This window comes from Narcine bancroftii, chromosome 3 (assembly GCF_036971445.1).
Source record: "Narcine bancroftii isolate sNarBan1 chromosome 3, sNarBan1.hap1, whole genome shotgun sequence".
NCBI classification, from domain to species: Eukaryota; Metazoa; Chordata; class Chondrichthyes; order Torpediniformes; family Narcinidae; genus Narcine; species Narcine bancroftii.
The window spans coordinates 204408612-204434919 of record NC_091471.1 but is presented as its reverse complement, the minus strand read 5'-3'; the positions used below and the strand labels follow the sequence as shown (position 1 = coordinate 204434919).

The 26308-nt window shown below is 43.5% G+C and overlaps 1 protein-coding gene across 16 annotated transcripts in view; it reads left to right on the top strand.

The window, feature by feature from the left end:
- Positions 1 to 26308, top strand: part of ttc29 (tetratricopeptide repeat domain 29) — a 445918-nt gene that overhangs the window by 30370 nt on the left and 389240 nt on the right. For 8 of the 16 annotated variants that reach the window (XR_011354088.1, XR_011354086.1, XR_011354087.1 and 5 more), the window contains exons 4-6: positions 353 to 451; positions 11889 to 12112; positions 18823 to 19008. Coding sequence is in view for 13 of the 16 variants with exons in the window: in XM_069926383.1 (XP_069782484.1) it covers positions 353 to 451; positions 11889 to 12112; positions 18823 to 19008 (509 nt within the window). In the remaining 3 variants the exon portion in view is untranslated. Of the gene's footprint in view, positions 1 to 352; positions 452 to 6660; positions 6733 to 8680; positions 8803 to 10775; positions 10876 to 11888; positions 12113 to 16096; positions 16209 to 18822; positions 19009 to 26308 lie in introns of those variants that run through there. The other 8 variants (XM_069926387.1, XM_069926388.1, XM_069926393.1 and 5 more) reach the window with 6 other exon arrangements.

Here is a 26308-nt window from a genome sequence, read left to right as displayed (position 1 = left end):
AAATGTTTTATCTCTTCCTTTTTAAATTGTCCAGCATCATTGGATATGGAAAGGAAAGGTGAGAATTGATGGTGGTGGGGGGGGGGGGGGGTTAAGGAGACAGAGAGAAAAGTGAAGAGAGGGGAAGGAAAGGAGACTCGGGGGGTGGGGCGGGAGATAACAGAAAACGGAGGTCGACATTACTGCCACCCAGTTGGAGGGGGCCCAGATTGGAAGAGGAGGTGTTGTTCCTCCAACACGCGAGTGGTCTCAGTCAGACACGTTGGCAAGGAAATGGGATGGGGAATTGCAATGGACGGCCCCACATTGAATCAGCTATTCCTAACGGTCAAAATCATTTCTGATCTCAAAGATGGTGCGTGTTGTGTTCCACATCCCAGCCTTGGCCACTGTCCCAATCCCCAGCTGCCATCGTCGAATCCTGTCAGCACCCGAGGTTATCCAAACAGAGGTAAGAAGATATATAGCCTGCTTATACCTTGGCCTCCCAAGGAGGGTGCGGAGCTGGAGTTTCTCCAGCACTTTCGTGTATTTACTACAATCGTGGTGTTAGCGAAGATGGTGTTGACCATTTCTCACCTTCAGATCTGCCTGTAAGTGGTACCGTTGGCATTAAAACATCCAAGAGTTGCAGAAACCCCTGGTCCAACTCCTTGTCAGATTTCTCACTTATTTTCGGAGTACAAACAGGACATCACATCCAACCCTTTTGTGCGTGAGACAGAATTACTACTTATTTGGTAGTGTAAAAAAAAACTCAACGTGCACTAAGAAATGTAAACAAACTGCAATACTGAGAGGAAAAAATAAATCACAAGGTAGAGTCCTTCAACGAGTCCGTGGTTGAGTTTGTCGTTGAGGAGTCTGACGGTGGAGGGGGAGCAGCTGCTCCTGAACATGGTGGTGAGAGTCTTGTGGCCTCTTTCCTGATGGCAGCAGCGAGATCAGAGTGTGTGCTGGGTGGTATGGGATCCTTGATGATCACTGCTGCTCTCCGGCAGTGTTCCCTGTAGGTGTTCTTGGTGGTAGGGAGGGTTTTACCTGCGATGTTCTGGGCTGTGTCCACGACCTTTTGCAGGGCTTTATGCTCAGGAGTACTGGTGTCCCCGCGATGCAGTCGGTCAGCGCACTTTCCACCGCACCTCTAGAAATTTGCCAGGGTTTCTGGTGTCGTACCAAACCTCCGCAAACTCTCGAGGAAGTAGAGGCGCTGACGTGCTTTCTTCCTGATGATGTATTGAGTCCAGGAAAGATCCTTCGAGATGGTGATTCCCAAGAACCTAAATTTTCTCACCCTCTCCACCTCTGATCTCCCAATGATCACTGGATCGTCCACCTCTGATGTCAATAATCAGCTCCTTGGTTCTGGTGACATTGAGGGCAAGGTTGTTGGTACAACTTTCAGCTGAGGTTTCAATTTCACTCCTGTTGGCTGACTCACACTTTTTTTTTTATATACAACCCACTACCACAGTATTATCAGCGAATTTGTTATCGCACCAAGACCCACAGTCGTATGGCAAGTAGAGCAAGGGGCTAAGAACACAGCCTGGTGGTGCTCTGGTACTGACGGAGATCGTGGAAGAGATGTTCTGACCGATCTTCACTGATTGTGATCTGGAGGTGCAGAAATCACGATCCAATTACACAGTGGGGTGTTGAGGCCCAAGACTTGGAGTTGGCCAGGTCTTGTGTAACCAAAGAGAGAATAAATGTAGTCTTTTTCCACTGAGGGTGGGTGAGATACAAACCTGAGGACGTGGGTTAAGGGTGAAAGGGGAAAAATTTACGGGGATCTTCTTTGCACAGAGAGCAGTGGGGGTGGGGAACGAGCTGAAGTGGTGAATGCGTGCTCAATTTTAACATTGAAGAAGAATTTGGACAGGTACATGGATGGGAGGAATGTGGACTGGGATGCAGGTCAGTGGGACGAGGCAGAAAATTGGATCGGCATTGACTAGAAGGGCCGAAGGGGCCTGTTTCAATGCTGTAGTGTTCTATGACATTGAGGATCCTCAAGCCTATTACTATGTACCAAATATTTTTTCTTAAAAGTAGCAGTATAATTAACAATTTGACATCTTAAATATGATTTCAAAGCATCCCATAACACAAATTTACATTGCACAGAATTCTCATTTAATTTTAAAAACATAGTAATTTGATCTCTAATAAAAGTAATAAATTCCAGCTGTTTCAATAACGTAATATTAAATCTCCATCTATAACTAATTGGAGCCACATCAGAACTAACATATGAAATCAATAAAAGTGAATGATCTGACAATGTTCAGCTTTTATAATCAGCACTAACTATTGTCCCTTGTAATTGAGCAGATACTAAAAAAAAATCAATTCTTGAAAGATTCATTTCTTGCTGAATAAAATGAGAAGTCTTTTTCAATCAGATTCCTCCTTCTCCAAATGTCGACCAAATTTAAATCCTTAATAACTTCCACCAAATTATCTGCCATCTTTAATTTTCTTAGACTTTGGGGATTTATCCAATAAAGGTTCTAGACAACAATTAAAATCTCCTCCCACCAATATATTATAATTTGCCTGATTTAATCCCAAAAAAGTTACAGTAATAAATTTCATCATCATTCCAATACTGAATCCAATGTAAAAGACAATTTTTATGAATTTAAATAGCAACTCCACACGCTTTAGAATTAAAAGAAGATGAAATAACTTGGCCCACCCAGTCCCTTTTCAATATTAAATGTTCTTTTTCCGTCAAATGTGTTTCTTGCAAAAAAGGCAATATCCACTTTAATTTTCTTAATATAAGCTAATAAACGTTTCTTTTTAAATTGGATTGTTCAAACCTTAACATTAAAAGTTGCAAAATTTAGGTTGGACATTACAACAAAAATAACTCAAATACACAATAAAAAATACAACCAAGGTTCCAACTACTACTAAATATACAAAAAACCTCCCCCACAACAAAAAAGAAAAAACCTAAAATTCCCCTACCCCCCCAAAGAAAAATAACACCCTCCTCCCCCTCTACAATAACCCCCCTTAAAAAAACTGCAAAAGCAGTACACCCCCTGTTAACCGGGTCCAGTTAATACCAGCAGTGGCTGATGACTTCGGTAATAACTGGGTTGTCATCATCTCCCCAACCAGACAACTCCATAATAAAGTACATAGTGCCATCAAGGTTCAGATGTAGTCGGAACTTCCACCTCCAAATCCACTAATTGTTCAGTTTCCAGCTTTCTACCTCCCCATCTATTTCTAGCTTTATTTATAGTCAGTCACCAAGAGTTTTGTAGAAAGATCTTGAGTCAACTTGAAATCTGGCAAAGAAATGGCAAAAGTTAATGCATCTTGTGCCCTTTCAAAAAATTGTGACTGGTACTGCCCATAAAACACCTTCAAAATTGCTGGATATCGAAAAGCAGACCGATATCCCTTCTTCCACAAAACCACTTTAACCATGTTAAACTCCTTCCATCTCAAAATAACCTCCTGACTCAAATATGCATAAAAAAACCTTATTACCCTGTACCATCATCAGGTTTTGATTCATATGAGCTTGCTGAATTGCTGCACGCAGGATCATCTCCCGATCCTGATACCGAAGACATCTAACCAAAACTGCCTGCAGTGGTTGACCTGGCAAACGTTTCCTTCTTAAAACACTATGGGCTCTGTCTAATTCCAAACCCTCAGGAAAATATTCAGAACCCAGTACATCAGGAATCCATTCTTTAAAAAAAAACCTTGTAGGATTCGCTCCTTCAATACCCTCAGGTAAACCCACTATTTTATTATTTCGACGACTTTGATTTTCCAATGAATCCATCTTCTGCAAAAACTTTTTCTTCTCAATTTGCCATCCAGTAATAGATTCTTCAATCTGGTCAACTCTATCTTCAACATTCTTCACTCTGTCTTGGACCACATCAACAGCTGTCGAATATTTATTAATGTCCAACATCATTGAGGCAATATCACCAGACATGTCAGTTATTCTAACTCTAATATCAGCAAACAGTTCACCAATACTATTAAAGCTAGTCGATATATAATCCATCAAATTTTCATTTTGCTTAGTTATCCCTTCTAACATAGCTACCAGGCGAAGGGCTCCGCAGACTTGGAGATTTATATGGAGAAGGTACCTTCCATAATGTTAGCAGCTGCCATAAGAAATTCATCATCTTCTTCATCCAAATAGCCAGTAGGTTCTTGGTCCTCCTCTTCATGTATTGCACTTGCCTCTAGCAGTCTGGCTGTGGGTCTGGACCCCTCTCCATGCCAGGCCGACTTCATCAGCATGGCGGTGGATGGCCCCCCCCCCCCCCCCACAGCTCAGACCTGCTCGAGGGTAGTGCGCATTACTAGCAGCGGTAGTTCCGTGGGTCTCTAACGAAGACATGTCTGCACGCATCATTGTGCCCAAGGACGTGCTGACACGCTCGTACTCATGTCCCCCAGCGCCCCCCCGTGCTCGGCCACGCTACCAGAAGTGCTCAGTGCAGCGCTCCCGTGCCCCTCTTGGAGTGTGGCCAGAGAGGCAGCGGCAGTGTCATCTTGCGTTGCTCCACTCACTGAGGACGCCGCCACTTCAGACAACTTACTTGAAGAAGTAAGCTGGGACTTTGGATCCATCAAAAATCAATCCTGAGGCTAATGTAGGCCCAAATTCTTTTTTTCCCCCAGTACTTTAAAATGTAGTTTTAAATTTTTGTAGTTTCCCTTTTTGCTTCTTTCATTCTCATAACAAAGGAAGCTTTTCCTTAATTTTTCAGATATTTATCAATTCATTAAGTTCAGGTTTTAAACTGTCCGGTTGAGGAGAGATGACTTCCCATGTCTTCACCTTACGCCATCTTGCCACACTCCCATTCCCTGAACTTTCAAGGTCACCACACAATGCCCCTTGATGGCTGTTGAGTGGGCTCTTATGGCCAGTGAAATCTGGTCCATCTGGTGAACTGCCAGCGCACATTGCTGGACCAGGTCTGGGTGAATAAAGCTCTCCATCGAACCCGAATCAAAAAGACAGTTAGCATATTGGCTGTTCACCTTGATCATTTCCATGGCCTTAGCTGGGGGGTGCAGTTGGTTCTGGTTCAATGTCACTGATGCAGCAACCGATGCAGGGAGTGGGGGTTCTGTGCATGTTGGTGACTGTGGAGGCTGGCGTGATTACATCACTGGGGGGGCATCCAGTGGAGCCTTGCAGGGGCAGAGCATCATGGAGCCTCGGCCTGGTGTGTGCTACGCTCACGCATTGACATAATCGGAGTGGTGGGCTGTCAGCGGCAAGCTGCGGAGGCGGCAGCATTCATGGTGCAGACGAGCTGATGGGATCTGCTGGCGCAGGGACCCAGTCGGAGTCAGTGGCGACAGCGAGCTGTGGAGGCAGTGGCAGTCATTGTGCAGGCAGTCCATCGGGGCTTGCTGACGCGAAAGTCCCATTGGGTGAGGGGGCTAAGTAAGGGAGCAGTGTCACAGAGGTGGGTGTTGGCGGCAGCATAAGGGCCTGTCAGAGAGCAACGTAACAGCGGCAAGGGTGGACCGTTGCAAGGGCGGCACCTTCCACGCACAGTGTTTGCCTAGTGACATCGAGCGTTGCCGCGTGATAAATTCCCTGCTCTCATTGGATGAGAGTTCAGAGGACGAGTAATTCGAATTTGGGGAAGGCGGTTGGGCCTTGTAAGAGGCATTGTGCTTTGTGGTGGCCATTTTGGACTGGCAGACTTTGGTAAAGTGGCCGCTCTTTCAGCCCTTCTGGCATCAGGCCTTCCTCACAGGGCACAGGGATCGGCTGTGTTTCTCCATCCTGCAGAAGTAGCACTTTGGGGCAGCGAGTCCATCGATAGGGTGTGGGGAGGCTGGGTTAAAAGCAGGCGTTTTACTCACATCGTAATGGTGTATAGGCATCCATGCTTTGGGCTGCAGCCTCCATAGTTTCAGTGATTTGAATGGTCACCACCAGGCTGTCTCCCCTGTGCTCCAGTAATCGTTGCCTCACTTCGTTGGATTGGATCCTAGCCACATAAGCATCCCATATGAGTTAGTCTGTGATCCTGGCCGCAGTTCTGTCAGTGCACACACAACCTCTACCCAGTAACCTTAATTCTTAAGAGTAGGCTCCATAAAACTCACCGGGCTGCTTCCTTCTGGTCACCGACATGTGCCTGGCATAGACTTTATCCACAGGCTGCTCGTAGAGTCCCTTCAGCACGTTCATGGCAGCCATGTAGGAGGTCATGTCCTGGATGTTTTTTGTAGACCCTCATGGACACCATAGATATTAGAACTAGCAGTTTAATGTCTTCCTCCACGATGGGGTCTGAGCGCTGCAGATATGCCTCAAAACACCTCACCCAGTGCCTGAAATCACTCTGGGCCATAGCCGACTGCGGGTCGATGCTGAGGCGTTCTGGTCGCCACATTTGCTCCAGCTGTTGAAACTTTTTGTTAATAAAATTGAGGCGTGTCGAAAGAACCAAAGACTTGTTGACTCAAGCCAAGGCTTTTATTAACAAAAGACTGGAGCGTAGTACATCGAGGTCGACCAGTCCAGACTGACCTGGGTCTGGTTAGGAGCAGCCCTTTATGACCTGCCAGTAGGCGTGGCTACAGCTCTCAGCCAATCACTACTACTATATGTAAATATATACAATGGTGATAGTATCCCGTACTATCACACTCTTTGACCTCTCATTTCTTTTAACAGCTCCCTGACTCACTGAATGTTTCCAGGTTTGATTTATTTCAGAGTTCCAGCGTCTACAGTTACTTTTTAAATTTCATTAATATGTGTTGCTGTTTAAAGTTAATGGGATTTAAAGCTTGAGAAGTAAACAAGAACAGAGGAGCGTTAAATATAATGAGTGAAATAGAGTAAATTAAGAAAAAGAAACAAGAGAAAAGTAGTGTTAGATTAATAAAGTAAAAACACACCAAAAAGCTGGAGAATCTCAGCTCGTCCTTTAAGCTTATTCCTTGAAGTGCTCAGGTCTGAAATGTTGGCCATACATCTTTGACTGCTATGGACGCTAAAAAGACCAGCTTAGTTCCTCCAGCATTTCAATGTGTTTTTACTTCAATCACAACATCTGAAGACTTGTGTTTCATTTAGATTAAGAAAGAGTCAGCTTCATCCACATGCTCCAGTTTATAGAGTTATGGAATCATTGAGTTGTACAGCACAGAAACAGGCACTTCAGCCCACCTTGTCCATTCTGTTAAAGCTTGTCCCATTTGCCTGCGTTCAGCTCATACAACTCCAAACCTTTCCCATCCGTATTAATGCATATCTACTTTATATGGCTATAGGTATGTTTGAGTTGACCTGTAAGACTACTCGTAGAAGGACCTATCTCACTGTGAAGGTATAAAGTGACAAATAAATTCAAGTTAAAAAAATTAAACTAAATGTCTTCTAAACTTTACAATTGTCCTGCTTTTACCACTTCCTCTTGGAACTCATTTCATATACCCCCAACTCTCTGAAAGAGTCACCCTTAGGTCCTCTTTAAATCTTTCCCCTTGTAGAGCTCGTCGAAAGAACCAAAGACTTGTTGATCCAAACCAAGGCTTTTATTAGCAAAAGACAGGAGCTCTTCACAGGTGGCCGACCAGTCCGGAATGATCCGACCTGGCTAGGGACACAACCCTTTAAGGCCCAGACAGTAGGCGTGGCTTAGCTCTCAGCCAATCGCTGTAAGCACAGTCTAGATACTGCAACTATATACACTATATACATTGGTGATAGATCTGTACCATCACACCCCTCTCACCCAAAATATTTGCCTGCAGTTTTAGCTTCCCCTATCCAAGATGAAAGGCTATAGCTACTTTTTTTTTCTTATTCCCATCATTACTTCATAAAACACTATAAAGTCTCCCTTGAGCCTCCTACACTCCATGGGAAAAAATCCTAACCTAACCAGCCTATCATTATTCAAGCCTACCAGTCCCAATAACATACTCATAAATTTTCTGTGTTCTTTTCAGCTAATGATTATCTTTCCTATTGCTGGCTGAACAGAACTGCATATAATAATCCAAGCATAGTTGTAACATGATATCCCTGCTTTTGTACTCAATGCCCTAACCAAAAAAAGCATTTTTACCCTATCTACCTAGATCACCATTTTTGTAGAAATAGGAATCTGTACCATGAATTCGCTCTTTTCTATAAGACTCCATAGACATATAATTTACTTTGTGAAACCTGCCTTGGTTTAATAGAGCACCACCTTGCAGTTGTCCAAATTCTATTCATTCTGCCACCTTTGGCCCAATAGAGATCTTGTCATAATTTTGGATAAATTTCTTCTTGTGCCCTAAATCACCAATTTTTAGTGTAATCTGCTAATTTACCAACCATGCTAACTATATTGTCACTGAAGATGGCAAATAACAATGGATCCAGTATCAGTCCCTGCATCAACACCATCCCAGGGTTCAAATCTGGGTAAAAACCTTCCACTATCACTCTCAGATTCCTACCACCAAATCAGTTCTGTACTCAGTTGATCAGCTTTCCTGAATCATATGGGATCTTGTCCAACTTTCCCTAAAGACCATGCAGACTATATTTACTGCCCTGCTTTCATCAATATTAAAAAAAACCTCAAATTTCTAAGACATTCCTTCCAATGCACAAGTCCATGTTGACTATCCCAATTCACTTCTGAAATAGGAAATTCTGCAGATGCTTGGATCTTAGTACCAACACACAATGTTGGAGAAGCTCAGAAGATCACACGACATCTACAGAAAGTAAATAGTAACCAACATTTCGGGGCTGAGCCCTTTGTCCAGGTATGAGCAAAAAGCAGACAGGTGTCTGAATAAAAAGATGGGGGATGAAAAGAGATGAGAGGAGGGAGGAAGGGGCAGGGGAGAAGCACAGTTAGAGATGAAATGGATGAGGTGGGAAGATAGAGAAAAAACTGATAGAGGGTAGTTCTCTGAATGGAGAGAAAAGAAAAGGGGGTTGGAAACTGGAGGAAAAGAGACAGACAGATGGAAAGAGAAACTTAGCGTGAGGTTTATCAGAACTGGGAAAGTCGACTTTAATGCTGTCTGGTTGGAGAGTGCACAGATGGAATATTAGGTGTTCTTCCTTCAGTATGTGGGTTGCCTCAGTTTGGCAGTGCGCGAGGCCATGAACAGATATGTTGATGTGGGAATGGTGATGGAATTAAAATGGTTGGCCACTGGGAGATCTCTTTTATTGCAATGAACAGAGTGAAGATTTTTAACAAAGCAGTTTCCAGAGTCTGCATTCAGTCTCTGATATAGAGTATGCCACAATGGGAACACTGGATACAGTAGATGACCACTGCAGAAGCACAGGTAATGTTGCTTTACTTGGACAAACTGTTCAAGGCCCCAAGTGGTGGCAAGAGAGGAGGTGTGGGTTCTAATGCAGCTTTTCTTACAGCCACAGGGGTAGATACTAAGGGGCTGATTAGTGAAAAGGGATGAAATGGATGAGTGAGTCCCAGAGGGAGGAGACCCCTGTGGAAAGCAGAGAGGGTAGAGGAGGGCAAAATGTGTCACGTTGTAGGTTATGTAAATAGCAGAGGATAATATGTTGGATGTGGAGGCTGGTGGGGTGGTAGTTGAGGACAAGGGGAAACCTGTCTTTATTGCATCTCAGGGTGGAGGGAGTTAGGGTGAATGTTCAGGATATAGGGGAGATGCAGGCAAGGGGTAACTGGGAATACTGAGGTTTCATGGGTCCAGGCCATATGTGCAAGGAAACCTCCTGCTCACTACTGCCTACTATCCTCCCTCAGCACCTACTGTAAAGCAAGATTTTACAACTTAGAAGAATCAGTGAGAGTAGCATGGCATATCTTTAATGTCCATCAAGAGTAACTTGGCATAGCACTATTGACTGGGTTGGCAGTAAACTAAAGGAGATAGCTTCCAGGATGAGTTTAAAAAAAACAGGAATGCTGTAACATTGTGACCCAGGTCCCTGTATCTACATGGGTTTCTTCCTGGTACATTGGTTCAAAAGACATTTTAGTGTCTTTGCATATCATTGACTCATGGGCTGAAAAAAATTACTGTGCTGTATGACTAAATTTAAACTTACTTAACCACATCCTCACCTAATGCTAATGAATCAATTTATGACAACACTGATATGAATAACCATCGCACAATCTTCATGGAGAAAAGCACTAGCTTCCTACTGAAGATTGCTTCCATTTTACTGTGTCACAAAGAACAGAGCTGGCAGCTCCAAAATGGGAATACAGTTCCGCATTCTCATGATCCAGCACATCTTTCACTTTACAAAATTACAAAAGGGATCCAATGAGGAATGCAGAGGTGCATGCAAAGAACAGCACCAGGCTTGGGTATGAATGCCCAATGTTGCAGTTTCCTCACAGAAAACTGCAACATAGGACAACTACATGCATTCTAAACAGCAAGTGCAGCACCCTAGAGATAAATATACAAGCATCCATCAAAAGACAAGATGAAACGACTGCAGTCCTACACATCAATTTTTTTTTTTTAAAAAACAAAAACAATGCAAGGCAAGTTAAATCATTGATCTCTCCGCTTCCATCCAGGAATCTAACAAATAGAAAAGGCATTAGCCATTGAATGATCTCAAGCCTGCTTCACCTTTTCAATAAGGTCATTTTGATCTTGTTTTGTCTTGTATTATTTTCTCTTTGCACCTTTGATTCACTTGTATGAAGAATTTGAAAGCCTGTATTTTGCAGCTATAGGTTTCTATGATCAAAATTCAATGTTTTTTCTTTCAGACTGAAAAGTGAGAAAATGTTTTGGGCTGGAAGATTTCACTTGCATCTGCCATTGTCATAGTTCTTAGTGATGTTACATCACCAAAATCTGAGTGGGATGGTAATAAATGAAGATTTTAATCTCCTAGTTCACTCTGTAGTTAGGAAAATGAGACTAGCAGGTTAATTCCATGATGGAGAAAAACGATTTAAATCTACCATGGAATGCTCCATAGACTCCCTTTGCAACTGATATCCAACTCTGTTACCAACCTATGAAATTTTGTGTTCATCCACTTTGGACTAAGGAAGATAGAGTATTTTTAATGTGGAAGAAGCCAAGAATAACACAAGAGGAGTGATACTTAACAATCCAAAATGAAAAGAAAAACACGAAAGCCAATGAATAGATTTTAAAAATTAAGATTAGTGGAAGACTATACTATATCTCAAGTGTTTCCCACAATAAACTCCATCAGGCTCAATTTTTTAAATATTCCATAGCAAAAGACTTGATTGAGATATTAAATCAGCCATGATATTATTGAATATATACAAAGTATTTCTCAACTAATGAATGAGGAGTTAATATATAAATATTACTTCCTACATAGGTTTTAGTGACATTAATTCAGTATGACAATATGAATTGGTTATACTGTTGAAGAACATTTCTTCTGAAATCTGGGTATTACAGATACCCACAATACAAGTTAATGATTTGTATTGTGCAAAGTACAACTTACAAAATAATATACCATGTGGGAACATGTTACCTGGATGGGACCTTAACAGAGGCCAAGTGACAGGCAATTGGCATCACTGGAATAAAAAAAAGTAGCCTCATATTAATTGACAATGCAGGAGGTCATTTGCCTCAATGCTGGCTGTCAGAGCAATCCTATCAATCTTTATTTCCCCTCCCTTTTTATTTCACAGTAAAGTGTTCTTTCTCAAACATTATTTCACCCCTCTAGCATCCTACATTTGGGGAATTTTTTTGAATAGTAGCCAATTACCCCATTATCATGAAATTGATTATAATTTTTAGCCATGTTTGACAATGAAATATCTTGTTAATCACTTCAAACTATGTTTTATCAAAATCATTTTTATTGAATTTTTTTTCCCCAGTTACAGGAATTCATACAAACACCGTATCTGCTTAGACATGCTACGGCAAGGTTATCACAAATCATTTTCAGAGTTTTCTACTCTTATATTGCATTGGAATGATGCAAGGGAGACTGCAGGTCCTGGGACAGACATATGGATGGAGGAACCATTGGACAAGCAGCCGAGTAAACTGGATCAACTTCAGTATTTTCTTACTCGGGCTGAGGCAGCCCAAAGAGCAGGTAAATGGAAGTCACATGTTGGTAGCAGCTATGCTGAATAGGGATGAAAATATTTTTGAAAATTTATGCTTAAAATGTTCAATATCAAGTGAATGGAAGTCACATGTTGGTAGCAGCTATGCTGAATAGGGATGAAAATATTTTTGAAAATTTATGCTTAAAATGTTCAATATCAAGTGAATATCTGAAAATATTAAAATATGATAATTGAATGAGTTGGGAGATTGGACATTTTACTGCATATTTATGGAATTTCCATTTAAAAGATAAAGGAACAGAAGTCAGCCATTTGGTACATTGAATTTGCTCTGCAAATTCACCCTGAGCTAAACTGTTCTCATTTCTAGTTCCAAGTTCTAGCCTTTTCGCTAAATCCCTTGATACCTTGACTAATTAGATATTATCTATCTCCCCCTTAAGCTCCCCCAATGATCTGCCCTCCACAGTTGTATGTAGCAACAAATCCACGACCCTCTGACTAAAGAAGTTTCTCCTCATCTGGTTTTAATGGGTACATTCTGATTCTAAGACTGTACCCTCTTGTCCTAGATTCATCCACTAAGGGAAACATCTTATTCACATCTACTCCATCCAATCCTTTCAGCATTCAAAATGTTTTTAAGAGATCCCCTCTCATTCTTCTATATGCTAATGAATACAGTCCAAGGTAATAAACACTTTTCATATATTAGCCCTTGCATTCCAGGAATCATCCTGGCAAATTTTCTCTGTACTTTCTCCAACATTATTACAAGGTAAGGGGCCCAAAACTCCCCGCAATACTCCAAATGAGGTCTTAGCCGTGCCCCATGGAGCCTCATCAACATTATTTATTCATACAACATTCCTCTTAAAATGAATGCCTATGCAATTACAAATTTTGAATTTTCTCCCCACCCAAATAACAGTCTGTTTATTTCCTCTTCCAAAATGTATAACTGTACATTTTTCAACATTGTATCTCATCTTTCATTCCTTTGCCCAATCTCTTAAGCTGTCCAACCTTTTGATTTCTTCAATACTTCTTACTCCACCACCCATCTTGGTGTTATTTCCAAACCTTGTCACAAAACCATTCAATCTATTATCCAAATCATCAATATACATTGTAAAAAGAAGTGGTCCCAATACTGACCCCTGCAGAACACCACTAGTAACCAGCAACCAACCAGAACAGGATCCCTTTATTTGCACCATTTGCTTTCTGCCCATCAGCCACTGCTCCACTCAATCCAATACCTTTCCCGTAATTCCATGGGCTCTCATCTTATTGAACAGCCTCTTATGCAGCATCTTATGGAAGGCCTTTTGAAAATTCAAATACACAACATCCACAGCCTCTTCATGAACATCCTACTTGAGATTTCCTCAAAAAAATCCATTAATTTGGTCAGGCAGGATCTTCCCTTCATGAAACCATGCTAGCTTGGACCTATCATGTCATGAAACTCAAGGCATTTCGTAACCTCGTCCTTGAGGATAGACTCCAATAACTTTCCAACTACCAACGTCAGACTAATAGGCCTATAATTTCCTTATTCTACCTCCCTCCTTTCTTAAAGAGCAGAACTACATTTGCTACCTTCCAATCCTCCAGAACCATACCAGAGTCTCTTGATTGCTGGAAAATCATTTCCAATCCCTCCACAATCTCCAAAGCCACCTCCTTTAGAACCTGTGGGTGCACCTCATCCGATCTGGAAAACATTATCTTTATTCCATTCAGCTTACCAAGCACCATCTCTCTAATAATCCTGACAGTACTTAATTCTATTCCCTGAGATCTCTGACTATCAGGTATATTGCTAAGGTCTTTCTCAGTGAAGACAGAAAAATACTCATTAGTTCCTTTGCCATCTTTGATACCCATTATAATATCTCCAGCATCATTTTCAATCAGTCCTACATCTTCCCATGTCATTCTTTTACATATTTAAAAAAACTTAGTATCTTTTTGCACGTTATTTGCCAATTTACTTTCATAATTAATCTTTACTAATGACTGTCTTTTTTTTATTTAGAAAAGTTTCCAATTTTTGCTTCCTTGTCTGCCCTCCCTTTTGCTTTAATTTTAGCCTCAACTTCTCTTGTTAGCCTCATGTTCCAATCATGTTATGAACTCAATCATGTTATGATCGCTACTTCCTAATAGTTCCCATTACCTTTAATTCCTTAATCATCTCAGCTTCATTACACATAACTCAATCCAAAACTCCCTGGTGAGCTTATCAACAATCAATTCCAAAAAGCCATCCCATAGGCATTCTACAAACTCTCTCTCCTGAGATCCAGTACCTTCCTGACTTTCCCCAATTATCTTTCATGTTAAAACCCCCACAGTTATTTTGACATTTTCTCTCTTCAATGAATTATCTTGTTAATCAATTCAAGTTATATTTTATCAAAAGAATTTTTATTGGATTTCTTTTTTCCTTTTTTTGTTCCAGTTATAGGAATTCATACAAACACCATATCTGCTTAGACTTGCTACGGCAAGGTTATCACAAGTCATTTTCAGAGTTTTCTACTCTTATAGGAACATAGGAAGTAGGAACAGGAGTAGGCCAAAAATGGCCCATCGAGCCTGCTCCGCCATTCAATACGATCATGACTGATCTAATTTATGACCTAACTCCACCTACCTGCCTTCTCCCCATATCCCCCAATTCCTCTATCATGTAAAAATTTATCTAACCAAATTTTAAATATGTTTAATGAGGCAACCTCAACCACTTCCCTGCTTAGAGAATTCCAAACATTCATTACTCTCTGGGAAAAACTATTTTTCCTCATCTCTGTCCTAAATCTACTCCCCCGAATCTTGAAACTGTGTCCTCTCATTTTAGTTTCCCCGGCCAGCTCAAAAAACCTTCCTACATCTATCTTATCCATACCCTTCATAAGATCTCCTCTCATTCTTCTGAACTCGAGCAAATACAATCCTAGATGATTTAATCTTTCAACATAAGTCAACCCCTTCATCCCAGGGATCAACCTAGTAAACCTCCTTTGGACTGTCTCCAAAGCCAGTATATCCTTCCTCAAATATGGAGACCAGAACTGGACACAGTGCTCCAGGTGCGGTCTCACCAGTACCTTGTACAGTTGCAACATTACCTCCCTACTCCTGAATTCAATTCCTCTAGTGATGAAGGCCAACATTCCATTTGCCTTCTTAATAACCTGCTGTACCTGCAACCTAACTTTTTGCGATTCAATGCCAAGCACTCCCAAGTCCCTCTGCACAACAGAGGGACTGTAGTTTTTCCACCCTTTAAATAATATTCAGCTCTTTTATTTTTCTTGCCAAAGTGGATAACCTCACACTTACTAACATTGTACTCCATCTGCCAGACCTTTGCCCACTCATCCAGCTTAACTATATCCCTCTGCAGACTCTCCACATCCTCATTACAATTTGCTCTTCCACTCAATTTGGCGTTATCTGCAAATTTGGCTACACCACATTTTGTCCCCTCCTCCAAGTCATCAATGTAAATGATGAACAGTTGTGGGCCTAACACTGACCCCTGCGGCACCCCACTTACCACTCTCTGCCAACCTGAAAAACTCCCAATTATCCCGACTCTCTGCCTCCTGTCAGACAACCAATTTTCAATCCAGGCCAATATACTTCCCCGGTCTCCACTTTCCTGTAACTTACTGAGAAGTCTCTTGTGCGGCACCTTATCAAACGCTTTCTGGAAATCCAAATATACAACATCAACCTGTTCCCCTCTATCCATTGCACCCATTATATCCTCAAAGAATCCTAACAAGTTTGTCAAACAAGATCTTCCCTTTCTAAAACCATGCTGCGTCTGCCTGATTGAACCCTTGCGTTCCAAAAGTTTCACTATTTCATCTTTAATGACGGCTTCAAGCATTTTTCCAACCACAGACATCAAGCTAATTGGCCGACAGTTTCCAGTCTTCTGCCTACATCCCTTCTTAAAAAGTGGCGTGACATTTGCTGTCTTCCAGTCTGCCGGGACCTGCCCAGAATCCAAGGAATTTTGGTATATGACCACCAATGCATCAACTATAACTTCTGCCATTTCCTTCAGAACCCTTGGATGCATATCATCAGGACCAGGTGATTTGTCTGGCTTTAGTCCCATTAGTTTTTCCATCACTACTTCCTTTGTAGCAACTATTTTATCAAGGCCCTCCCCAACATTCGCATCCTTAACTCCGCACTTGGGCATGCTGGATGTGTCTTCCACCGTGAAGACTGACACAAAATATTTGTTTAATGCCTCGGCCATTTCCTCATTTTTGCTACCAGTTTGCATTGGAATGCTGCAAGGGAGATTGCAGATCTTGGGACAGACATATGGATGGAAGAACCATTGGATAAGCAGCCAAATAAACTGGGTCACCTTCAGTATTTTCTTACTCAGGCTGAGACAGCCCAAAGAGCAGGTTAATGGAGGTCACACATGTTGGTAGCAGCTGTGCTAGGCTGAATAGGGATGAAGGTGATCCAGTTTATTCAAGATCTCATACCTACTCCTATCTATGTCATTGGTCCCCACATTGACCACAACATCTGGCTGCCCACTATCCCTCTCTAGAATGCTGTGAACTCTGATATCCTTGACCCTGGTATTTGGGAGGCAACATACCATCCAGGAGCCTCAATCCTGTTCACAGAACCCCCTATCCACTTGTCTAACCAATGTCCCCAATCACCATCATTCTCTTCTTCTCCCCTTCTGTGCCAGGCTCTGCACCACCAACAGTATCCAAAACATATACCTATTGTTGATAAGAAGGGCCTCAGGAGTACTCTGCACTGTCTGCATCTTTCCTTTCCCTCTCCTCACAGTCACCCAACTACCAGCCTCCTGAATTTTAGGGAGAACTGCCTTCCTAACACTCCTGTAAACAACTACCTCCCTCAAGGTCTGCAGTTCATCCAACTCCAGTTCCCTAACACAGGTTGTAAGGAGCTACAGCTGAATGCACATTGTCCCAGATTTCCCACAACCAGAGAAATCCACTGCCCTAGTTGTCTCCATTATCTAAATTTAAAGGATTTCAACCCTGGCCTTACCTCTCTGGTTGGTAGATAGCAAGCTCACCAAAGCCTCTTGAACTAAAGCTCCACTCCTTCCCTGAGCCACTCTTTTAGCTACTCTTCATTTTATTGGTCCCTGCCAATTAACCCAATTACCCACTCCCACAAATCAACACTCCGCTTTAACTCTTTGCCCACCACGCCTTTTTTTAAACAGTCTAAACACTTGTACTCACCAATCACCTGTCACTCACACCACCTACAACTCTGACTGGAAATTAAAGAGATCATTCATTCAAACATGGATGAAAATGGAAAGGGGTCATAGCTCTGAAAGTTTTTTGGGGACCATTTTTATTTCATTATAGATGTGTTATTCTTGCAGTTATGCAAAAATAGATGTCTGAACACATGTATAGGCATCACCTTAAACAAGAAAATAAAGCTGCCAATATACATTCGCTAATAACATGAAACATTTCAGGTGATTCTCCATTTATGTTGGAATGTGGGATGAGGGAAATTAACTAACTGATCATGCAGAAATATTAATAAAATCAGAAAAGGTTGATACAATGCCAAGGGTCAGGAAGCATCCATAGAGAGAAAACAAAGGCAAATTTCAGATCAATGACCCATGTATAATTTGATTGTTAATTCTTTTGTTGGTAAAAGAAGTTATTATGAAAACACACTGGTATACAATTTGCTGGAATGAGACATCTTTAGTTGTGCTATTTTCTCATGTCCACTAGTTCAACAATGTTTTTGTCTTGCAACTTGCTGGAAAAGTAATCTAATATCTTACAAGAACAACCGAACACAAAGAATGCTGATGAACAATAGGGAAAATTGTGCATAGTCTTTACAGATGAGAATAAGAAAAATGAAAATTAATTAATTTAGAGCCTCTAAACAATTAGAGCAGGTGAATGCAATGTCAAAACATTTATAGAAAATTATACTGTATACAGGAAAGGAAATATTAGATTAAGAATAAGCAATTATTGAGACAGCAAAATAGATAATTTAAAGATACATCATTTGAAAAATTTGTTTAACAATTTATGACCTGATACATTGAGAGATCACTCTTTCAGATATTTACTTGCTGGATTAGAGAAATTAATTGGCAGTCATCAACCTTACCATGTTGATAAAAAAGTGCTTGGATTGTTAATGATTAGGTATAGTTATTCTGTGTTGAATTTAAAAGATGACTGAATGGAGCAACTTTGTGAAAACCTTGAATTAGTTAATAGGGAAATGTTGGTTTCACAAAACTAATGGAACTGTGCAACTAAACCAACAACAGTTTATGAGATACATCTCTTCTTTTCCATTTTATTGCCTGATTTGCATAGTGCATTAGTTCACCAACAATTGTATTTTTAGCAAATTCTCTGGCATAATTATTGTTTGAAGTAACTGCAGTGTTTTACATGGATTTTCAAAACAGTCAAAAAATTGAAGTTTGCATGCCACAAATTATTGAGATTTTAGTTATAGCATAATTAAAGTTACTTATGCTTACCTTTATTATCAGAAAGGCTTTAAATTGTGATATCTATTGATCTTTAGAAGTACTTTCAAAATCCTGATATTGCAACGTAATTTGTATGAATAAGTGTGTTTTTTTGAGATACATTTCCCATTATCAATTTTGAAATATTTCTTTTTTTTTAAGGTCTGTTTGAGGAAGTCTATAATAATCAACTTTCACTGGCATGTTACTTTAAAAAAGTTGGTGACAAACTTCTTTCAGATCATTTCTTTGAATCATGCCTCACCACCAGTAAGATGATTGTGCCATTAGGGGGCCAGAAAATGGCAGAAGCACATGCAAACATGGGCACAGCATATGAAGAGAAAGGTAAATAAAATTTACTGAGATTGTGTGATATTAATTTGAAAAAAAAATCAAAATACATTTTAACATGAATCATCATGAGTGGAGAGAGTGCAGAGAAGGTTTACCAGAATGTTGCCTGGGTTTAAGCATCTGGAGTATGGGGAGAGATTGGACAGATTGGGTCTTTATTCTTTGGAGCGTAGAAGGTTGAGAGGGGATTTGATAGAAGTATTTAAGATTATGAAAGGGATAGACAGAATGGATGTGGATAGACTATTTCCGTTAAGAGGAGGAAAGTTTAAAACAAGAGGACATGAGTTAAGAATTAAGGGGCAGAGGCTTAGAGGTAACATGAGGGGGAACTTCTTTACTCAGAGAGTGGTAGCTGTGTGGAATGATCTTCCGGGAGAAATAGTGGCGGCGGAGTCAATTGTATTATTTAAGAAAAGGTTGGACAGGTATATGGATGAGAAGAAGATGGAGGGTTATGGGCATTGTGCAGGGAGGTGGGATTAGAAAGGGGTGTTTGGTTCGGTGCGGACTAGAAGGGCCTAATGGCCTGTTTCCGTGCTGTAATTGTTATGTTATGTTATGTTATCAAATGAGGGAAAACTGGACACCAAACTAATTCAGGGTATTATTTATTCTTATACATTTTAAATGCTCTTGTTCTCTATTTGTGTTTAATTGGATTTTATTTTTGCATCTTTCATTGAGTTTTAAAAGACATATTCTTCAAAAATTGCAGAAACAATAAATCAGCATTCTCTTTATTACAGTTTAAGAATAACAAAACATTGACCATATTTTCTAATGGCATAGAATAACCATTCTCAACCTTTTTTCGCTTTTCCCCCCTCCCCACCCTTGGGATTCTTCTCAAAGTATATGGGTCCACTTCCCTGTACTTCTCTCCTATCAATTAAGTTTTTTAAAAAAAAACCCAAAATATTCCTATTATGTGAGGGTAAAAGAAAGCAAGGTTTTTATTCTAAATGCAACAACTGTGGCTTGTGATTCCAGAAGAAAAAGACAGATAGAAAATCAGCCCACTTGTCACATGCTGTCAGCGGGTTTGGCATTGCGGAACTGTCTCTTCCAGTCCAGGCTGGAAGGTCGCGTACGCACTTGTGTCATCAGGATGCAAGTGTCAGGAGTTGGGGGTGGAAGAGAATAAGGCTTAAAGGCTGCATTGTGAGATACGAATTAAAGCAGTTGTGATACCAGAGCTCACAGCCTGTTGTCTCACTCTCTTTGCTGTGCTCACTCACAACATGATATATTGGTGAACCCGACGAGTCTCCATGTCCTGAATACTCGAAACGATGGAACAAACAACTGCAGGCACCATTGCATTGAAGCTGCCGACTTTCTGGATGAACAGGCCCCACATTTGGTTTGGCCAAGCGGAGGCCCAGTTCCAGATCAAACAGGTTATCTCCGATTCGATGAGATACTTCTATGTCATCAACTCGCTTGATCAGGAAACCACCTCATGAGTCAATGACCTCATTCAAGTGCCGCCAGAAGAAGGTAAATACATGGTTCTGAGAAACTTCCTCATTAGCATGCACAGCCTCGCTTGGCATGATGGCCTAGGCAATAGAACCCCCCCCCCCCCTTCCTTCATGGACAAGATGCTCACGCTGGCAGAAGGGCACAAGCCTGCCTCACGTTCGAGCAAGCGTTCCTTGAGCATATGCCCGAGGACAACAGGCTCCTCTTGGCCGATGCTGACTTCGGCGTGCCCCGCAAAGTTGCGGCACAGGTGAATGTTCTCTACTGTTTGAAATGCAAAGCCATAGACTTCGTCAACAGTGTTTCGCAGCAACCGCTGATGACAATGCCCAAGTCTAGTCCACCACATGAGCAGGTCCCACCCTGTCAGAGGATGGAGAGGCCCAATCCAAAATGGTGTTTCTATCACTCATGTTGCCGGGGGAGGTGGGGGGGCTCTGCCTGCAGATGCCACCAGCCATGTTCATTCCCAGGAAATGATGTGGCTGGCCAACCAAATAGCCTTCGCCACATAACCATATAACCATTTACGGAGCGGAAACAGGCCATGTTGGCCTATCAAGTTGGCACCGGTTCACTGATTTTCAAGACATGCATGAGACTACACTGTCCTTCCCTTCAGGCTGCCAGTAAATCCAGCATCTGAACCATTGGAAAAAGATGGATTCCTGTACGTTTCGGCAACAGCACATTCCAGTGGTCCTTCACCCTCGCTTCGGTAGACAAATCCCTGCTCAGCGTAATTTCCTCCGGGTCCACTCCCTACTTGTCAACCTCCAGGGAAAGCAACTAGTCCATACTCAGACTTTGCACACAGTCCTCAGCAGATCAAATGAACTGTCCACCCAGCTTGCTTCAGAGGAGTCTAGACACAGCCAGTAGGGCCAACTCCTTGCAGACTTTCCCTCCATTCTTCACCCACAGTTCACGACAGCCATGCCCATACATGGCATCCAACACTTCAAGACCCCAACCCAAAGGCTCCAACACATCCATCCAGACATAGTTGGACCCCTGCCCGTCTCCTGGGGATCTCGCTACCTACCATAGCACATCAAATAACTCAAAGATTTGTTGACTCAAACCATGGCTTTTATTAACAAAACACTGGAGCATAGTACATAGACGTCAACCAGTCCAGACTGACCTGGGTCGGGTTAGGAGTAGCCCTTTATGACCTGCCAGAAGGTGTGGCTATGGCTCTCAGCCAATCACTATTACTACATGTAAATATATACACGAGTGATAGTATCCCATACTATCACATTCACCCCTTCTTTAAGAACTGACCCTGGGGTGAGTAAAAAGAGGGGGGGGGGAATAGCATGCAGGGTTCATGGGCTGCAGCGGTCGGGAGGTCTGATTTTCTGATGTGATCGCCGTGGCGCCAGGATCAGGATCCCTGGTGGAGTGACATCGCTAGGGTACCTGAGTGTGGGAGCAGTTTTCGCCTAGTCCACAGTCGTTGTTGGCTGTAGGCTGGTCTGGTTGTCATCCGTGAGGTGCTGCTGGTCCCGTTGTCCCGGCATGTAACCTCGGGGAGGATTGGATGGAGGTTGGGGTTGGAGACCATGTCCCCCTGCCCATCCGGGTACTCGATATAAGCGTAGTGTGGGTTCGCGTGTAACAGTGTTACCCGGTCGACTAGGGGGGGTCATTTTTTGAGTACTGGATATGACGTCTCAGCAGGACAGGTCCAAGAACCATCAGCCAAGCCAGTGTGGTCATTCCCGATTCCAACTTCTGTGGGAATGAGAACATGCGGGGTACCATTGGTGGCAGTGCATAACATGGACCTGATGGAGTGTAGGGCATTTGAGAGGATGTCCTGCCAGCGAGTGGTGGGGAGGCCTTTAGATCAGAGGGAAAGCGCGATTGCTTTCCAGACTGTGGCCTTCTCCCTTTCGACCTGCCCGTTACCATGCAGGTTGTAGCTAGTGGTCCTGCTCGAAGCAATACCGCATTCCAGAAGGTACTGCTTCAGCTCCTCACTCACAAACGAGGACCCCCCGGTCACTGTGGATGTAACTGGGGTACCTGAAAAATGGCGAAGTTGTAAAGCATTTAGGACTGTGGAGGCAGTCATGTCCAGGCAGGGAATAGCAAACTGGAAGTGGGAGTACTTGTCAATCACCATAAGAATGTAGGTGTTACTGTTAGTCAACGGTACGGGCCCCTTGAAGTCCACACTGAGACATTCGAAGGGCCGTGTGGCTTTAATGACATGGGTGTTCTCGGGCTGGAAGAAGTTGGGTTTGTGCTCAGTCCATACTGGGCAGGGTTGAGTCATGGAGCAGATATTCTTGACCGTTTAGGGCAGGTTGCAGGCCTTTACGAAATGTGCAAACCTGGTGAACACCCCCCCCCCCCCCCCCCCCCACCGGGTGACAGAGCCTCTCGGTCCAGTTGTACACTGGTGCATGTCCCACAGGAAAGGGCGTCAGGCTGGTCATTGAATTTGCCAGGCCGGTACAGAATGTCGTAGTTGAAGATAGAGAGTTCGATTCTCCATCTGGCAGTCTTGGCGTTTTTGATCTTTCCCCGCTGGTTGCTGCAAAACATCAATGAGACCGTGCGTTGGTCAGTCAGTGTAAAGCGCCTGCCAGTGAGGCAATTTCTCCAGTGACATGCGGCATCTACGATGGCCTGGGTCTCCTTCTCGACAAAGGAGTGTCTGCTTTCTGGGCCCTGGAGGGTCCTAGAAAAGATGGCAACAGGCTTACTGGCCTGGTTTAAGGTGGCTACCAGTGCAAAGTGGGACGCATCGCTCTCTACCTGGAAGGGTATAGATTTGTCTGCGGTGTGCAGAGTGCCCAAGGCGATGTCCAACTTGATGCGGTTGAAGGCCGCTCTGGCTTCCGCTGATAAAGGGAAGGAGGTGGACTTGATTAGTGGCAGAACCTTGTCAGCATACTGTGGGACCCATTGGGCATAAAAGGAAAAAAACCCCAGGTAGCGTTTCAGTGCCTTCTGGGTTTGGGGTGGTGGGAGGTCCATGAGATGGTACATGCGGTCGGGATCAGGCTTTACCACTCTGTTTTCCACCACACAAACTAGAATTGTGAGGCAAGTGGTCCAGAAACTACAAAATTGTAGGTTAGATTCAGCTGTTTCGCTCTTTGGAAGAATTTCTCAAGGTTGGTGTCATGGTCCTTCAGGTTGTGGCCATAAATGGTGACATTGTCCAGAGACAGGAATGTAGCTGTTAGGCCGTTCTGGTCTACCATCCGGTCCATCTCTCATTGAAAGACCACGACACCATTTGTGACACCAAAGGGGACCCTGAGGAATTGATACAAATGCCCATTCGTTTCAAAGGCCGTGAAAGGGCAGTCCTCGGGGCAGACCGGGCTAGTGGTATGCTAATTGGATGTCGATGGTGGAAAACACATGGCATTGGGCAATCTGATTCACCACATACATGATTTGTGGAAGAGGGTAAGCATCCAAGAGCGTGATGCAGTTGACTGTTTGGCTGCAGTCAACCACCATCTGCAGCTTCTCCCTGTTCTTCGCAATTACTATGCGCGCCCTCCAGAGACTTGCACTGGGCTCGATGATGCCCTCATCCATCAGTCTGCGCAACTCACCTTTAATAAATTTCCTGTCCCCGAAGCTGTACTGCCTGCTTTTAGTGGCAATCGGTTTCCAGCTAGGGGAGAGATTGGCGAAGAGTGCTGGAGGAGCGACCCGGAGGTTGGAGAGGCTGCAAGTGGAGCGTCAGGGTGCACGGACTGGCGTGGGCTGTCACTGGCAGGAGGACTCCGGGGTGGAGTGGTGGCAGACAGAGAGTGGAGAGTGAGGACCCCCGTAATGCAGTGACACAGATTTAAAATGACATTGAAAATCCAACCCCAACAACACAGGAGCACATAGTTGAGATAGGACCAGCAACTTAAACCCTGTAAATTTGATACCCTGAACACAATACCCCTTGATGCCCATTGAGTGGGCTCTTGTGGCCAGTGAAATTTTCTGGTTCATCAGGTGAACTGCCAGCACACATCGTTGGACCAGATTTGGGTGAATAAAGGTCTCCGTCGAACCGGAATCAAAAAGACAGTTAGCATATTGGCTGTTCACCTTGATAGTTTCCATAGCCTTAGCTTCAAGACAGAGCAGGGCTGCTTCCTGTGCTGGTGACTGTGAAGGCTGGTGTCATGATGTCACTCATCACTGGGGGGGCCATCTGATGGACCCTCGCGTCGCTGGAGCAGGGGTGGAGCGTCGTGGTGCCTTGGCCTGGTGTGCACTACGTTTGTGCGGTGACATAATCGGAGTGGGCGGGCTGTCAGTGGTAAGTTGCAAAAGCAGCGACATTCGTGGTGCAGGCAGGCCAACGGGGTCTTCCGGTGCAGGGACCCAGTCGGAGTCAGCGGCAGTGGTGAGCTGCGGAGGCAGCGGCTGTCATTGTGCAGGCAGTCCATCAAGGCCTGCTGATGCGAAAGTCCCATTGGGCGGGGGGGCTGAGTCAGGGAGCAGCGTAACAGTGGTGAGGGTGGAGTGTTGAGAGGGTGGCGCCTTCCAAACATAGTGCTTGCATCGTGACATCAAGCGATCCATGCAATCGATTCCTCACCCTCATTGGATGAGAGTTCCGAAGATGAGTAATTCGAATTTGGGGAAGGTGGTTGGGCCTCTCAAACTTTGGCGAAGTGGCCATTCTTTCGGCACTTCTGGCTTCGGGCCTTCCTCGCAGGGCACAGGGATTGGCTGTGCTTCTCCATCCCGCAGAAGTAGCACTGTGGGGCCGCATTGGTTAGTTTGGCGGTGGCAGCGAGGCCATTGACGGGGTGTGTGGAGGCTGGGTTAAATGCAGGCATTTTACTCACATCATAATGGGGGGCTCAGCCCTGTGTATAGGCATCCATGCTTAGGGTTGCAGCCTCCATCGTTTCAGCGATTTGAATGGTCTCCAGCAGGCTGTCTCCCCCGTGCTGCAGTAATCATTGCCTCACCTCGTTGGATTGGATCCCAGCCACATAAGCATCCCAGATGAGGTCATCGGTGATCCCGGCCACAGTTTTGTCAGTGCACACACAAGCTCTACCCAGTAACCTTAGTGCCTGGAGGTAGGCTCTGCAAGACTCACCGGACTGCTGCCTCCTGGTCGCCAGCATGTGCCTGGTATAGACTTTATTCACAGGCTGCACGTAGAGTCCCTTCAGCATGTTCATGGCAGCCATCTAGGAGGTCGCATCATAGATGTTTTCATAGACCCTCGTGGACATCAGGACTAGCAGTTTATCTGTGTCTTCCTCCACAATGGTGTCTGAGCCCTACAGATATGCCTCGAAGCACCTCACCCAGTGCCTGAAATCACTTTGGGCAATAGCTGACTGCAGGTCGATGCTGAGGCATTCTTGTCACAGCATTTGCTCCATCCGTTGAAACTTTTTGTTAATAAAATTGTAGCGCGTTGAATGACTTAGACTTGTTAACTCAAGCCAAGGCTTTTATTAACAAAAGACTGGAGTGTAGTACATAGAGGTCGACCAGTCAGACTGACCTGGGTCTGTTTAGGAGCAGCCCTTTATGACCTACCAGTAGGCGTGGCTACGGCTCTCAGCCAATCACTACTACTATATGTAAATATATACATTAGTGATAGTATCCCATACAGATTCACTCATAGGCTAGAGGCCACACCCATCCTAAACACCTCCATGGAAACATGCACCAGGGCTTTCCTCTCCACCTGGGATTCCATTTCAGTGTCTTGGCAGAGGTTACAACCAACCTGGGAGCACAATTCATCTCCACCCTGTGGACACAACTCTCACCTAACTGCACTGTACCACAT